The sequence below is a fragment of the Camelus ferus genome, chromosome 11, assembly GCF_009834535.1.
Source record: "Camelus ferus isolate YT-003-E chromosome 11, BCGSAC_Cfer_1.0, whole genome shotgun sequence".
Classification (NCBI taxonomy): domain Eukaryota; kingdom Metazoa; phylum Chordata; class Mammalia; order Artiodactyla; family Camelidae; genus Camelus; species Camelus ferus.
In genome coordinates, this window is record NC_045706.1 from 29,534,012 (window position 1) to 29,548,308 (window position 14,297).

At 45.7% G+C, this 14,297-nt stretch overlaps 1 protein-coding gene across 2 annotated transcripts in view; it reads left to right on the forward strand.

The window, feature by feature from the left end:
* The first annotated feature begins 1,259 nt into the window (after positions 1 to 1,259).
* Positions 1,260 to 14,297, forward strand: part of PDLIM1 (PDZ and LIM domain 1) — a 41,621-nt gene continuing 28,583 nt past the window's right edge. The window contains exon 1 of one of the 2 annotated variants that reach the window (XM_014565522.2): positions 1,260 to 1,371. Coding sequence is in view for 1 of the 2 variants with exons in the window: in XM_032491284.1 (XP_032347175.1) it covers positions 5,007 to 5,102 (96 nt within the window). In the remaining variant the exon portion in view is untranslated. Of the gene's footprint in view, positions 1,372 to 4,817; positions 5,103 to 14,297 lie in introns of those variants that run through there. The other variant, XM_032491284.1, reaches the window with a different exon arrangement.

Consider the following 14,297-nt stretch of genomic DNA (forward strand, 5'->3'; position numbering starts at 1 on the left):
TGTTGCAGGCTGGGTTCCCTGGTCCTGGAGACAATGTCTGTGCAGAATGTTTATTAAAGAGGGCCTTTGAATTCAATGCCTGGGGAAGGGAGTGGGGCAGGGGAGCTAGACTGGGCAGAGGGAGTAGGTGAACCACAGGAAGCTCCAGAGCCATAATGACCCATCAGAGTTGTCCCATGTTGGGCCCAAATGGCCAGTACTTTATCCCCACCAAGGTCAGTCACTGAATGCAGGCAGCCTGGGGAAGGGACGTGCTTTTGGGCAAGGTTGCTCTCTGCAGTTGTAGCAGTCTCAGAGGGCGCTAAAAGGTGAAGGTTGCCCACCTCTCAGGAGATGGAAAAATAAAGTCTTTCCATGAAGGGAGACTTGGGCAGTGCCTGAGCTCCCTCCTGTAATAATGGCACTAATGGCACTTTAGTGGGCTCTTGTCCAGATGAAATACAGCAATATACGTCAAGTTCTTAGCATACACTCTGACTCACAGTCACTGTTTAGTAATGATGCCAATGTCTATTATCCGGGTGTTGGGCTAGGGTCTCTTGGGTTAACTCTGACCCCAAGCAACCTTTCCTCTTTTGGGGAGGTGATCAAGGGATGGGTGCATGTGAGTTAAGGACTCAAATTTAGACTTTTTAAGTTTCTCTAGATGAAGTTACATATAAGGTCACTGAAATATAACAGCAATGAAATATGTTCATCACACAGTTTTAAAATTCAGGTCCCATTATCTTGTGAACAATATTATTATATGATATTGTCTTTTTGTCTTAACTTCTCCAATATGAACATTTAACACAAATCACCTTATCTATAATCCTGTTTTGGAATTCTTTCTGCTTTTAATATTCTGGGATGCTTGAGAAATGATAGTGGTCCAGGATTCTCTCTGCCTTTGATAATTTTTGCGCCACATGTCCAGGGAGCCTGGAGGTAGGTGGACAAAACAGCTGCTTATCTGCTAGGCACAAGACCAGCCTCAGATCCACTCGCTCACCTGTCCACACACCTTATCAGCCCAGAGGGGACTTCAGCCAGGTCAGGTGTCCAGGTGTCTCTAGGGCCCCACGTGCCACGGGAGCATGCTCTGAACCAAGAGGAATCCCAGAAACGCCCAATCCCAAACAGCCACTTCAAGATTCCACCTCCCCACCCCACACCAGTGGGCAGGGGCAGGAAGCAGGAGAGAGGAAAGAACTGGACGCCCAATCCTCTGCTTAGTCCCGGGCGTAGCCGAGGGCACCTCCCCCGGCGGTCCCGCCGCCGGCTGTCCTGGAGTGCTGCGGGGACCGGCTTCGCGTGGGATCCTAGTACAGGACGCACTGACCCTGGGAGCGGAGCGGGGTTGAGGACTGATGGGGACCAGATAGGCGGGTAAGACTCGGCGTGAAAAGTGGTCTTTGTTTTTCCAACTTCTCAGCTTGGGTTTCGAGGTTCTTTTTAGAGAAAAGAGAAGCAAATCACTCTCATGTCTTTTGACCAGGGTCCCCGGGCAGCTGCACAGGTTTGGGAATGGGGGAACCTCTGTGAGCTCTGCGCCCAGCGTCAGCGGGACCAGAGTTCTGGCTCTCTGGCTCCTGGGCTGAGCCGGCCTCAGATCCCAGGGCCTGGAGCCTGGGCGTCACCTACGCTCCCTGTTGGTCGCGGCCAGAATACTCGGTCCCGGAGGTGGGTCATGGCCGTGATCTCTAGGAATGGTTATTCTGCAGTTAGCTGGGCAAGTCCAGGACTTGTCTTTGAGAGTAAATAAAACCGTATGTAAAGCCTTAGCACAGTCCTAGTCTCGCTGTCCTTAAGAAATGGGGCTGTTGTTCCAGGAAGCAGTCTCCGCACAGTGGCTCTGGAGGGTCCTGGCAATGGCACCCTGGGTGTGGGAGTCGTCAGTTCTGCAGAAGCCAGGCTGGGAGAATGTGCCAGCAGATGCCTCCCACCCTGTCTACATTGTAAAACTGGACTGAGAGCTGGAAAGAGCTGTGTCCCCCTCTTCCTGGACCAATACTCCTCCAGTCCCTTTCCTGTCCTCCTTGCTTCCATTTTTCCTACATCTGTCCCCCCCTCCCCTCCCACTCAGATATTTGATGAAGGCTGTTTAGGTCAACACACTTTTATGGAATGCATAACAACAACAAGGTACTTGAAGTTCAGGCAGGTTGCTTAAGGCCAGGTCAACTAGTACTCTACAAGAGTCAAGGGTCTGAGGAAACTGGAGAGTTTTGATTAATAAGTAATGATGTTTAAGATAAAACAAGCTTGCTTGTGTTTGGGGGTCAGAGCTGTCAGTCCATTCCTGGGTATCTTCTGAGTACATGCAGTGTGCTCAGCTCAGAACTAGCTCACTGGAGGAGAGGGAGGGAGATAAAAAAGATAGAAGATGAGGTTCTCTATCTCCAGAAAGACCAGCAATTAGTCTCCACCCAGGGAGCTGAGGTCATTTAATTGATTTTTATTTTGAAAACTTTAGAGAAAATTATTAAAACATTTTTTTCCTCCAGTTCCATCTCACAATACAGCATTCGTGTTTGTACCATCTAATTTTCAGCAATAGGTAGATATAATTTTTATTTTTAATATAAAATCTATAAATAGTTCTGTTTACAAATAATAAAAATTGGTTTACAAATAATTTTTAATTTATTTTGAAAACACATTTCCCTGCCTCGTCATTTTCACAATTATGATTTTTATGCTGCAGACTATTCCCTCATATGGCCATTTAGCCACTTTTCGCCACTTTTCTGTTCCTGGTAATTCCAGTTTTTTGTCATTATAAATAATGTGGCTCTAAATATCTTTGTACCTATAGCTTTTTTTCTTCTTCTAAATTCTGTTCTTGGAATCAGTGCCCAGAAAGGGGATGACCAGGTCAAAGTGTTGACTGTTTTACAGTTCTTGCTCTGTAGAACCAGACTGCAACTGAGAACATTTAATAACTAAATGAAGCAACCTTACAAATGAGTCCTATATCTGTAAAGAATACTGTATAGAGTAAACACTGTTGGTGACTACGATGTGTCAGGTCCATGCTAGCTGGACACCTGAGGATGAATGAGAAGCAGTTCCCACCTTGAGGGGAGCATAGAAGCTGTGGCTTTTCCACCTTTTTCCATTCCTAGGACACAAAATATTCAAAACTGCTAAACATCTATGGGCAGACCCAGAATTGAGCGATTCTCTCAAATTTTGAAGGGACTTGAAACATAAGGCTTTTTTTTTTTTTTTTTTTTTTTTTTGATCAGGAGAATCTTAATCAAAGAGAGTATAATTTTTGGCTTTGATGAAGCAGGTGGCTGGCTTGTGGGCTGTAACTCCATTCCTTTTTCCCAGATTCAAGAATATCAGGATGCAAGATGAGAGGAATGGATAGATAACATAAATCCACTTTGATTTCTAAATTCAAGCAAACCATTCCCAAACTAGGCATGTGTGCTGTGACACAATCGGACAAGTAGGATGATCCTTTTGTGTGTAAATCTGTGCACAGGACTCCTTGGTAGATAGGCCAGGATCACAAGGAGACAGAGCACTGGGGCTCAGGTGCCAGGAAGAATGGGAACAAAGAAAACTACAAAGAACCTGGGCCCCAGAGGTCATAAGGTTGGTCAATGTAGTACATTAATTAAATACTATGTGTCAGGCACTATTCTTAGTCACTGGGATACAGCAGGGATCCAAACAGATAAAAAATCCCTACTCCATGGAACAGATGCTTAGGGGTGAGGGTGGGACATATAAGTGAACAATTGAGTATGTCAGATGATGGTAAATACAATGGAAAAATAAAAGCAGGGGAAGGTGACAGGGTGTTCTAGAGACGGGGTTTTAAATGCGGCTCTCAGAGATGGCCTGATTGAGTTGACGACATTTGAACAAAGAGCAAGCCTTAGGATGCCTGGGAGAAAAGCATTCCAGAGGCCCTGATGCAAGACCCTGAGGCAGAAGCAAGGAGGCCAGTGCGGCAGGAGGTGAGATCAGAGACGGAGCTGGGGTCATTCTGTGGGTGGCCGTACAAGCATTTTTAGGGATTTCAGCTTTACTCAGAGAGTGAAGCAAGAGACCCAGTGGACAATTAGACGTGGTCTGATCTGGCATGGAGAATGGACTCCAGGGCGAGGGGACAGGGAGCACAGTTAGGAAGCTAGTGGCAGGCTGAGAACCCAGTTCCGTTTCCACGCCCTCGGCCCGCCCCAGACTTGAGGTGCGGGTTGTTGGGAAGGTCACAACCCTTAGCGAATCCAGCCAGAATTAAAGGTTTCTAGGAAGGTTTTGAAGTCCCCTTGTAACTTCATGTGAAGGCCTCATTGGCATTTGAAAAGTTCCAGTGTGGGGCTTAGCACCGAGGCCCCGGGCGACGATCCAGTTGAAACGCTAACGAGCTGTGTGGCCTCCAGCAAGTCTTCTAATGTCAGGCTGACTCAGTTAATTCATGTGTAAAATGGGGCTATCACTGCCCTGACTGCTTCGTATTTTCAAAGGAGATCACTCGAAAGCACCTTTAAAACATCATTGGCGTTCACAGAAAGCAAATGTGAAAAAGGAGCCGACCTCAAGGGGTTGACTTTGCACAGCCCTTCTAAACTCTTTTAAAGCGGCCAAGCTTGGTGTCCTCCGCGGTCGTCGGAACCTGCTCGCCTCTTACCTAGCGCCGGCGGCGGGGCTGGGAGCCGCAGGCGGGCGGCGCGTGGGGCGGGAGGGAGGTGCTGCTGGGGGCCGGGGCGGGGCTGCTAAGATGCCGAGCCCCTCGAAGTGACCCCGGGCTCTCTCCCCCCGACTCCCGGCGGAGGCCCTCTGCGGGCGCGCTGGGCGGGGAGCGGCTGCGGGCCGCCGGCGGGAGGACGGGCGGGGCGGGCGCTGCGACGCGGCCTGGGCGGAGCCGCCCCCACCCTCCTCCCGCCCACCGCAGGCTCCCGGGCCGCGCCGCGCTCTCCTCCGACAGCCGCCGGGGAGCCCAGCACGCCGCTCCGCGTCCTGCCCGCTCTGTCTCTCGGGTCGCTGCCCTCCGTCGCCGCGCCATGACCACCCAGCAGATAGTCCTCCAGGGCCCGGGACCGTGGGGCTTCCGCCTCGTGGGGGGCAAGGACTTCGAGCAGCCGCTCGCCATTTCCCGGGTAAGAGCAGCTTGGGACTCGCGGGGAGCCGGGCGATCCCAGGCTGGGGAGCGGCGTGTCCCGGAGGGGACCTGTGGCGGCTGGGGCCCCGCGGGCGCTGCCGGAGACGGCGGTTTCGCGAGCCCGGGGCGGAGCCGGACGGCCGGGCGCACCCAGGTGCGCCAGGTGCGCCGAGCGCTGAATGCCTTCCGCGCGCCTGGGGCCCGCCGCCCCCGCCGCTTTCCCCCACGCTGCGCTCCCAGGCCAGCCGGCCGGCGGGAACGCACCCCCTTAACCGCGTCCGCGAGAAAGAGCGGGCGGCTTTCGTCCCTTCGCCCCAGAAGCGTGGCCGGCTTGTGGATGCGCTTTGTCAGCGAGAGAGAGGCTGAGGGTCCCGGCAGAACCCGCACGCTGGGAGATGGCACTTCCCTGTTCTTCACAAGCCGCAGAGTGGCGGGATGCAGCTTGGAAGTAGCAGAAACGACCTGGAAAGTGAGGTGGAGTGGGCGAGAAGTTTACTGGGGGTGGCAAGCTAGTGAGATTAACTTTAAAGACAATTGAAACGACTAGTTTCTCTCTCTTTGAACTTGATCCATGGCCAGGTTTCACCTCCCTCATGTCTTTTGGAGAAATGGCGGGATTTTGGAAACAAACACGAATAAACCCTCTTGGACATTTCCCTCCCAAGCGGGAGGTGGCCGTGCCGTATTTCCGCCTGGCATTTCGGGACTATTAACCAATCACCCCTTTTCCCCCAGGAATTGGGGATGGGGTTCCCACCTTGTGTGTGTGTCGGGGTGGAGTGAGGGGAGTTGGTGCTTGAAAAATTCTTAGTGGGGCCTCATCAGTTTGAAAGGGCCCAGAGTCAATCGGAAACTCCAGATCCATCGCTTCCAAATAAAGCAGAAACCCGAGGGAGACCCAGACTCAGTGTTTGGAGGCCCAAGCCTTGGTCATCTAGTCTGGGCTAAAGGCTGTCTTGATCTTCCACTAAGAATTACCACATTCATTGTGACCCCTAGAAGGAGACCAAGAAAGATTTTTTGATTGAATGAAAGAAGGGGGCAAAAGGCACTCTCTGGTATCCTTGACTTGCTAGACTTCAAGATCTATTCTTGGGTTCATCTGCCTGCTAAAGGTGACCCTAAACCTGCCTCCCCAGCCATCTGAACATTCTTTTTTCTTGGAGAAGGAGTGTGGAGGAAAGGGGGAGATCCCTATGGGTCCTTTTGATTTAAGTACCTGCCTCTAGCAGCTGAAAGAATATGGTGGGAGGTGCAAGAGGAAAAGAATTGGGACCCCTCACTTTGACTTATCTGCCAGCCACAGTCCTACCTACATTTCCATCTAGGTGGGCCTAGTGGACTAAGGAGGTCTTCTCTGACCATCCCACCCCTAAAAAGGGTAGATGCCTCAGTTCTTAGGCCCTATCTTCTTCCTATCTTCCACCTGCTGTCTCAGGGGGACCTCTTGTGATTATTAATACTTGCAGGTACATGCTGTCTTTCCAGCCACCAGCCGAATTCCTCAAGCGCAGAAACTGTGTCTTCCCCAAATCTGGACACCCGCCCCACCTCAAGCCTGGCACCAAACTGAACTTATCTGTGCCCAGTAAATCTTTGCAGGTTTATTAATAAGTGTTTGTCCAGGGAAGGCACATTTAGACTCGCTTACCTCATAGTCCATTTGTCCCTGCTCTTTGTGTCTATAATTAACCTGTCAGCCCTCTCCACTTCTGAATTTATGTGTGACATGAAACCTTTTCTTAAGAATTGGAGGATAAGGGGGGGAGGGTATAGCTTAGTGGTAGAGTGCATGCTTAGCATGCATAAGGTCCTGGATTCAATCCCCAGTACCTCCATTAAAAAAAAAATAAATGAATAAACTTAATTACCTACTCCCTAAAAATGAAAAAAAAATTAAAAGATAAATTTTTAAAAATTGGAGAATATATTGGCCATCTATTAAAAGGGCAGTTACTGCCTGTCATTTTAGCTGCCTTTAAAAGACTTAATGCAAGTGGCACTGTGCAGGAATGATGGTATGGAGTGGAAAACACAATTCTGTGAATTCATAGTTTGTACCCTCATGTTTGTATGTTTGTTTGTTTGTTTATTAGCACATGTCTCATGAGCATAGAGCATATTCTAGAAACTGTGCAAAGCCCTAGAGTCCCAGAAAGGAGAAGACACAGCTCCATTCAAGGTGTTCAAGGTCTAGTGAGGGACGCTCATCTTTATAATGCCCTTGGCTGGTGCTTTAGTTGAAAAGTTAAAGTGGCTCAGGAGGTGACATTCTCATGCCGACAGTAATTTACTTCATCTTATTATTTCCACCTGGAAAAAATGTGGGTCTCCTCACTTCCTGGGAATAGGAGAATCATTGTCATATATAAAGGGTCCCTGAGTGGCCATCCGAGATCTGGTGTGGGTCTCATTTCTGCTTCTTGAGCTGTATCTGGGGTGAGCCTTTTGTTGTGTGAGGCTGCCTTCTTTATCTTGGCAATGGATGACTCCAGCCATTGGCTGTGAGTTAAGGTATGTGAGAGTGCTCTGTAAACAGTGAACGGCAGTGAGGAGGTGTGAGCATCCACAAAGTTCTCCACACCTTCCGGTTGGTAGGTGTGCTACATTTATTTTCCTAGGCAGATACAGTTTGCTATGGTTTTGTATGTGCAGACTTTGAGTCTCCACACCAAAGCAAACCATAAAATTAGGCTGGGAGAGGAGTGCCTTTTATTTAAATAACCATGTTTGCTTTCTCTTGAATGAATTATTCTGGCATTGGCTCTTGTCTTTCGTTAAACTACTAAAGCTCGAATATAACTCTGGAATCTTGTGACTTGAAATTGTTTTTTTCTTTTTTAACTTATTTTTAAATTGTGAAATTAAAAAATCATAAAATATAAATGCATAGCAAATGATTACAAAGTAAATACCTGTAGAATTACCACTCAGGTCAAGAAGCAGAACATTGCCAGCACCCCAGCAGCTCACTACACATAACCCTATCCTGACTTCTGGGAATCACCTTGTTTTCCTTCCTTTTCCTAGTTTCTCATTTAAGCCTCTACCTTGGACTCCCTGATGACCCAGACTCACTTTTGCAACTATCCCCTGAAATTTTTTCTTCTGTCAGTTCCTGCTCCAAATCTACAGTTGTGTATCTCCTGGAGGTTTTGTTTTGTTTTGTTTTGTTTTCTTCTTCTTCTTCTTCTTTTTTTTTTTTTTCCCCATGTCAATTTCTTATTTCCTCAACTTGGCTTTCAAGGAAAGCCTTCAGAGAATCCACACCCAGGCCAAAATTGCTGCTTGGTTTATGTTGACTTTTTTTCTCTCCCAGCAACTGACAAAAGACAGGAAGGGGTGGGGCCAGAGATAAGGGGGTGCTTTTGGTGGGACGAGTTGCTCATTTGCCTCTTGAGTCCCTGAGAAGCCTTTGCTAAGAGTCTCTGGTTTTCCCTCAGGTATCCTGAGGGGTGCTTAATAATGGATACTCTGTAGCCAGAGGGTCTTGTCTGATTTTTAACAGTGTTATACACAGCCTCAAGTAGGTTTACATCATGTTAAGCAGATTCATATCTGTCAGGTTATGAAAAGCAAAACATGTCCTTAAAGGTTCATTATGCATTAATGGCTCTTGCTCTGTACTCCCTCATTCTGTGAAATTGGTCACCTGGGAAATACTAGCTGCTCCAGCTAATCTAAGAGAGGAGGAAGAGGATGAATTCATGGGAATGGCATGTAAGTGAATGCCTGAACCTACTGGCTTGAAATTCACCAAGTCATGTTCTACCTGCTGACCAGAGACCCTGCCCCTTACACTCGCGGATGCCAGCCTTGTTGACTTGTCTTTGAGGAGGAGAGAGCAGGGAAGAATGGCGTTAAGGTATTGCCACGGGGGCAGGTGGCTGAGAGATTATATCTAATCACTGAGGTCAGTATCCCAGTCTGATCAGGACTGGGAAGAGCACCAGAATTACTCTTGTGCTAGGACGAGGTTAGGACTGGCTTCCAAGCTGGGCTCGTTCCCTAGGCTGTGCCTTGCTCTTCTTGCTCCCTGGAGGAGAGGAAAGCAGGTGTTCTTTGCCTTTTACAGGGAGGAAGCTCAGTGCCCATAGGTTAGGTAATTTGAATTTACAAAATTTTTCAGTGGTTGAACTACTTAACTTTTTTTGTAAAGGAAAAGGTTAAGGCTCATTGAAAATGAGCAAAAGTGGCTATGTCAGAAAATTAATTTTTAAAAGATAATTTGACTTCCAGTTTGTCTCAGAGGAGAGCCTGGGGAAGCTGCCAGAACTGTATGATGCCTGGTAGAATGTTCAGGGCAGGAACTCAGGCTGAGCTCCAGTTCTGAACACACCAGGTGACCCCGGGCGTGTTGTGTGCCTTCTTGGGGGCTCAGTTCTCTGTGAAGATAAAATAAAACAATAAACAAGCAAACCAATGGTATTGTACCCTTTGAATGTGAGGACCCACTTTTTTATTGTTAAAAAGTGTCTCAGCCTCTCATGACATTAGTTGTACTTTCAACCACGAGTTGATAGAGAAAACATATTATAAATTCAGAAATGTTTTCTAATGAATTTGTGTTGTTATTCATCTGTAAGTATCTATGCCCAAATGACTCTTGTGTTAATCACCAGGGCCTCCGCTTACACTTGAAAGTTTTGTGTGAGAACTATTTATTTGATCGGCTTGTATCAATGGCCAGTTGTATATAGCACTTCTTATATGCCAGGCAGTGTTCTAAGTGCTCAATATATCCTTTCAGTAATCCCCACAAGTATCTTGTGAGGTAGATACAATTAAGATACCCATTTTACAGATGAAGAAACCGAGCCATGGAATTGTTAAGTACTTTGCCCTTGTCATACAGCAGTGAGTGGGAGAGCTGGAATTTGGCTGAGTGGTCTGGCTTCCATGTCATAATCATATTTTAATAGTAGCTAATATTTTTTGAATTCCTACCCTGTGCTAGGTGTGCACTTGCATTATCTTCTTCTGCCCCTGCCACAACCCTTGACACAGAGACAGAGGACAGACAGTAAATGGCAGAGCTGGGATTTGAAGCCAGGCAGATTGACTTCCAGACCAGCCTTCACTATATTCTGCCTCCTGATAAGCCGTAACTGTCACTATTTCGTTGGTAATAATTTTACCCAGCACCCAGGTCTGAGAAGTGCTAATGGTGGTGCAGGCATCAACATGCGCATAGGACCCTTCTCAGATCCTCACCCTAGAGTCCTTCGTGTGCATGAGCGTGGCTGGAGTGGGGTCCCAGGTGCTCTGTGGCCTCAGCCCAAGTGCTCCTGGAGCTCAGAGCATCCCAGAGAGCAGCGCCTCGCTTCTCTGTTCCACCTGAAAAGCCACAAGCTGTGCCCCCTCCCCCGGCCCCAGGAGAATTGACATCTGGCCTGGGATTCCATGGCTGTGTGGACAGGGAGGAACAGAAGAGCAGAGGAATTGGGGAATTAGCCAGAGAAAAGCCTGCCTGGGTGGCTCAGAGTGGGTTTGGGGGCAGTTTTTGTGGCAAATGAAAATGACCAGGGAGTGGACAGACCCGCCTTGCCCAGCCAAGGATGGGCCAGGAAAGTGGCAGGAAGCCAATTCCAGAACAAAAATGTACCCAGGAGAACCCAAGATGAAAAGGGTAATTTCTGTATGGTGATTGTTGATACTGTTATCAGCCCCATCGTGTGTGAACTGGAAAGCTCACCCGTAACTGAGGTCTGTGGTGTATTTTTCCATGTAAGTACACTGCCTTCTTGATAAGTGCCATCAAAAGAACAGTGACTTTCTGAAGAACACTCTGGTCTTGTAGGAGGCCAGGTTCTTGACCTCAGACTCGGCCTGATTTTAATAGATATGACTACTCATGTCATATCAAATAAGAAAATAAAGACATAGGTATGACTTATGTGGGAAAAGATGCTAAATGCGTACAAAATTCAGGTAATGTAGCAATGATTTACATCTGTTTCTTTTTTAGAATAATAAAAAATACTTATGCTTTCAGAGCTGAACATGACCAGACTCCATGATCCAACAATTTCCCTAGTTAAAGGCTCAGTAGAAATGTCCACGTGGCACCAAAAGATAAGTCAAGAATCTGCAAAGCAGCGCTATTCATGATAACCCCAAACTCGGAACAATTCAAATGTCTTAACAACAGTGGAATGAAGGAATGAATGGTGGTATATAGATATAAATCAACATACTTATATCATATGGATAATGGTATAAAACACTGCAGCAGTGAGAATGAAGGAATTGTAACTGCACAGTGATATGGACGATACAGACATGCACAATGTTGAGAGAAATGAGCAGACAAAGTGTAAATACCATGTGATTGTAGTTATATAAAATCAGGCAAAATTCATCTATAGTGTTCAAAGTCAGGATCAGGGTAACCTTTGCCAGGAGGTTAGTGACAGGGAGGAGGCATGAGGGGACTCTGGCCAGTTCAGGTAATGTTCTGTTTTCTTTAGTTGTGCTGGTTCCCTGGGTGCACTTTCTTTATGGGAATCTATCCAGCTGTTTATTTAAAATCTGTGTACTTTTCTGTATGCATGCTATACCGCAAAAAAATCTTACATAAAAACCATTGTGCTAATTATAAAAGATCAAATAATATAAAAATGTGGACAGCCCAAGGTAAAAGCATTCCCCACACCTTTCCCCAGTCTTCCTTTCCAGAGGTAAACACTTAACAGTTTGCTGCAAAACTTTCCAGACTTTTTCCCATTCGTGTAGCATTTTAAACATCAGTTTACCATGTCACGGTGAACCATTTAGATGTCATTGCTTTGTACTTTTTGCCTTATTTTTAATGCAGCAAATCAAGAATTATAGCCATCCTGATGGGAAATGGAGTCTCAGTATCAGCCTGCTCTGTGTTCAAACCCTGTCTTGTCCGGTGACTAGCTGTGTGTCCTTGGGCAGGATTAGCCCCTGAAACTTCAGTGCCCTCGCTTGTAAAGCAGGAATGTCTTCAAAGATTGTGATGGGGATTAAGATGGTGTGCAGAGAGAGCCTAGCACTATGGCTAACACAAACAAGGCATAGAGATACAGTGGTAGTGGTAAAAATAAAATAAAATAAAATAAAATAAAATAAAATAAAATAAAATAAAATAAAATAAAATAAAATAATGGTAGCTACTGTGTTGAGTGCTCATATGGGTCAGACATTGTTCTAACTCTACAGATGTAATCTCATTTAATTCTCTTAGCAACAAATGAAGTTGATACTATTATAAATTTCATTTGGTAAATGAAGCAATGGAGGCATAGAAGGTATAACTGCTCAAGGTTGTGTGTTCAGTGAATAACCATGAATAATCCAGGCTTTGGGTTAAGGGTGGTCATTATTGGAGCTATTTAAAAAGCTATACAGAGGGGTGCATAGGGACATGTATGGGGACTTTGAGACACCGTGAGAGACCGATGACGTGTTGATAAATTACTCAGGGCATTCTGCTTTGCTGCCTGCTTTTTAATCACATTTCTAAAATGATGACTGGTCTTTCTGACTTGGCTCTGCCACCCCTTAGTGTCTTCCTTTTGCACCAAGCATAAAGTGAGGCTGGATTAAGGCACAGCTAACCTACAAGTACCTGAACTACTTTATTGCCTCATTTTCTTGAGAAAATGGTTATAAAGTAAGCAAGAACATTTTGAAACATTCTTGGGGTTTACAGGCCAACTTGAATAAGTTCATACCACTTCTGTGGCTATAATGTGACTTCAAAGTCTGTGCTGGAGCCTGGGCCCACAAACAAATTAGATCAGAAGTCTGACTAAGAGTTCAAATTCCACATCTAAATGGCACAGTGCAGGCCTGGGCTCTACTTTGTCACTCAGATCAGCGTCTTTTAAATTTGCACCCAAATACTTTGACACGGCCATTAGTTCAAAGGAGGTTGCCCCTAAAGGTACACAGCCCCGAGATTGAACTTGAATTCCAAATTTCTTTATTCCAGTCTTGTTTCATACAATTCTAAAAATGCTAAACCACCATCATTTAATATTTAATTTAATATACCCAACTTGTGGGATGTATTTAAGGTAACTTACAATCCAAAATACATATTTACAAAATTTCAAACATAAGAACACACATCATAAGATGCAACAAAAAATTAAGAACATAGAAGAAGAAAGAGATGCCCCAGGACCTTTAAATTAGGTGGTTTCTATAATTGCACACTACATTTAGCTGTGAGTTTTCTGACTGAGGCAAAATAGAACGTGTTGAGTTATTTAGACATCTGGAATGAAATGACTTCTACAATACTCTGTATAGCACCTTCAAGGATGTTGACCAATAAATAGGACAAGGACTTTTTTTGTTTTAATTGTTTTAATAAGAGAGAAGTACTATTCTAGTGGATGTTTCTTTTAAACGCCTTCTATGTGTTTTAATAAGAGTGTCAGCCCTTGTTGTTTCTGGAAGCGCTGAGATTTTAGGGTCTACGTATTCTTTGTTTACATGAAAACTTCATTCAGGGAGAGACCTTCGGGGGAAAGGCTGGCCCACATCTCCAAACCTAGTGAGCGTCAGAATTTTCCGGGAAGCTTTAAAAAAATATATAGATTCCTGGGTCCCACTGTGTAGACTGTCTTCAGTAGATCTGAAGTGGGGTGTGGAGATCTATTTATAGTTTTAAAACCCGATAACCAACTTGTTTGGGAACCATTGCCTCATCCTTGCAAATGTCAGTTCCCCCTAAGTTATCTGTGAGCTGGGTCAATTTCTGGCCTGAAGTTTGGATGCCAGTTCCAAGCGTCAGGGTTAGCAATGTTCTGTGAACACGCAGGAAATTGACCTCTATTCCTGTCCACAGGTAGAAGAACTTTCTGAAGAGGGACACTTTTTTTCCTTAAAAAGGGAGAAAAAAACAAAAAAAAAACAACCCTGCATCAGCACTGTTTAAACTATTTGACAAATATTTGGTTGAAATCCTCAAAAGAATGACAGTACAATTTACGATCCAGACTGGAACACTGTTGAGAATGAAATGGAATGCTTTTGATAGTTAAGCTGGGAAAATATGTTACTGTCCTGGGCAAACCAGGGTGCTTTGTAATCTTTGTCAGAAAACGTTTGTATACGTAGTTTTACTTTACATAACTTTTTAGCTAAGCTGTGGTCGCAGGTATGTTTGCATGATGGGATCAGGAGGCATCATAAAAGAGTTTTGACTCAAGAG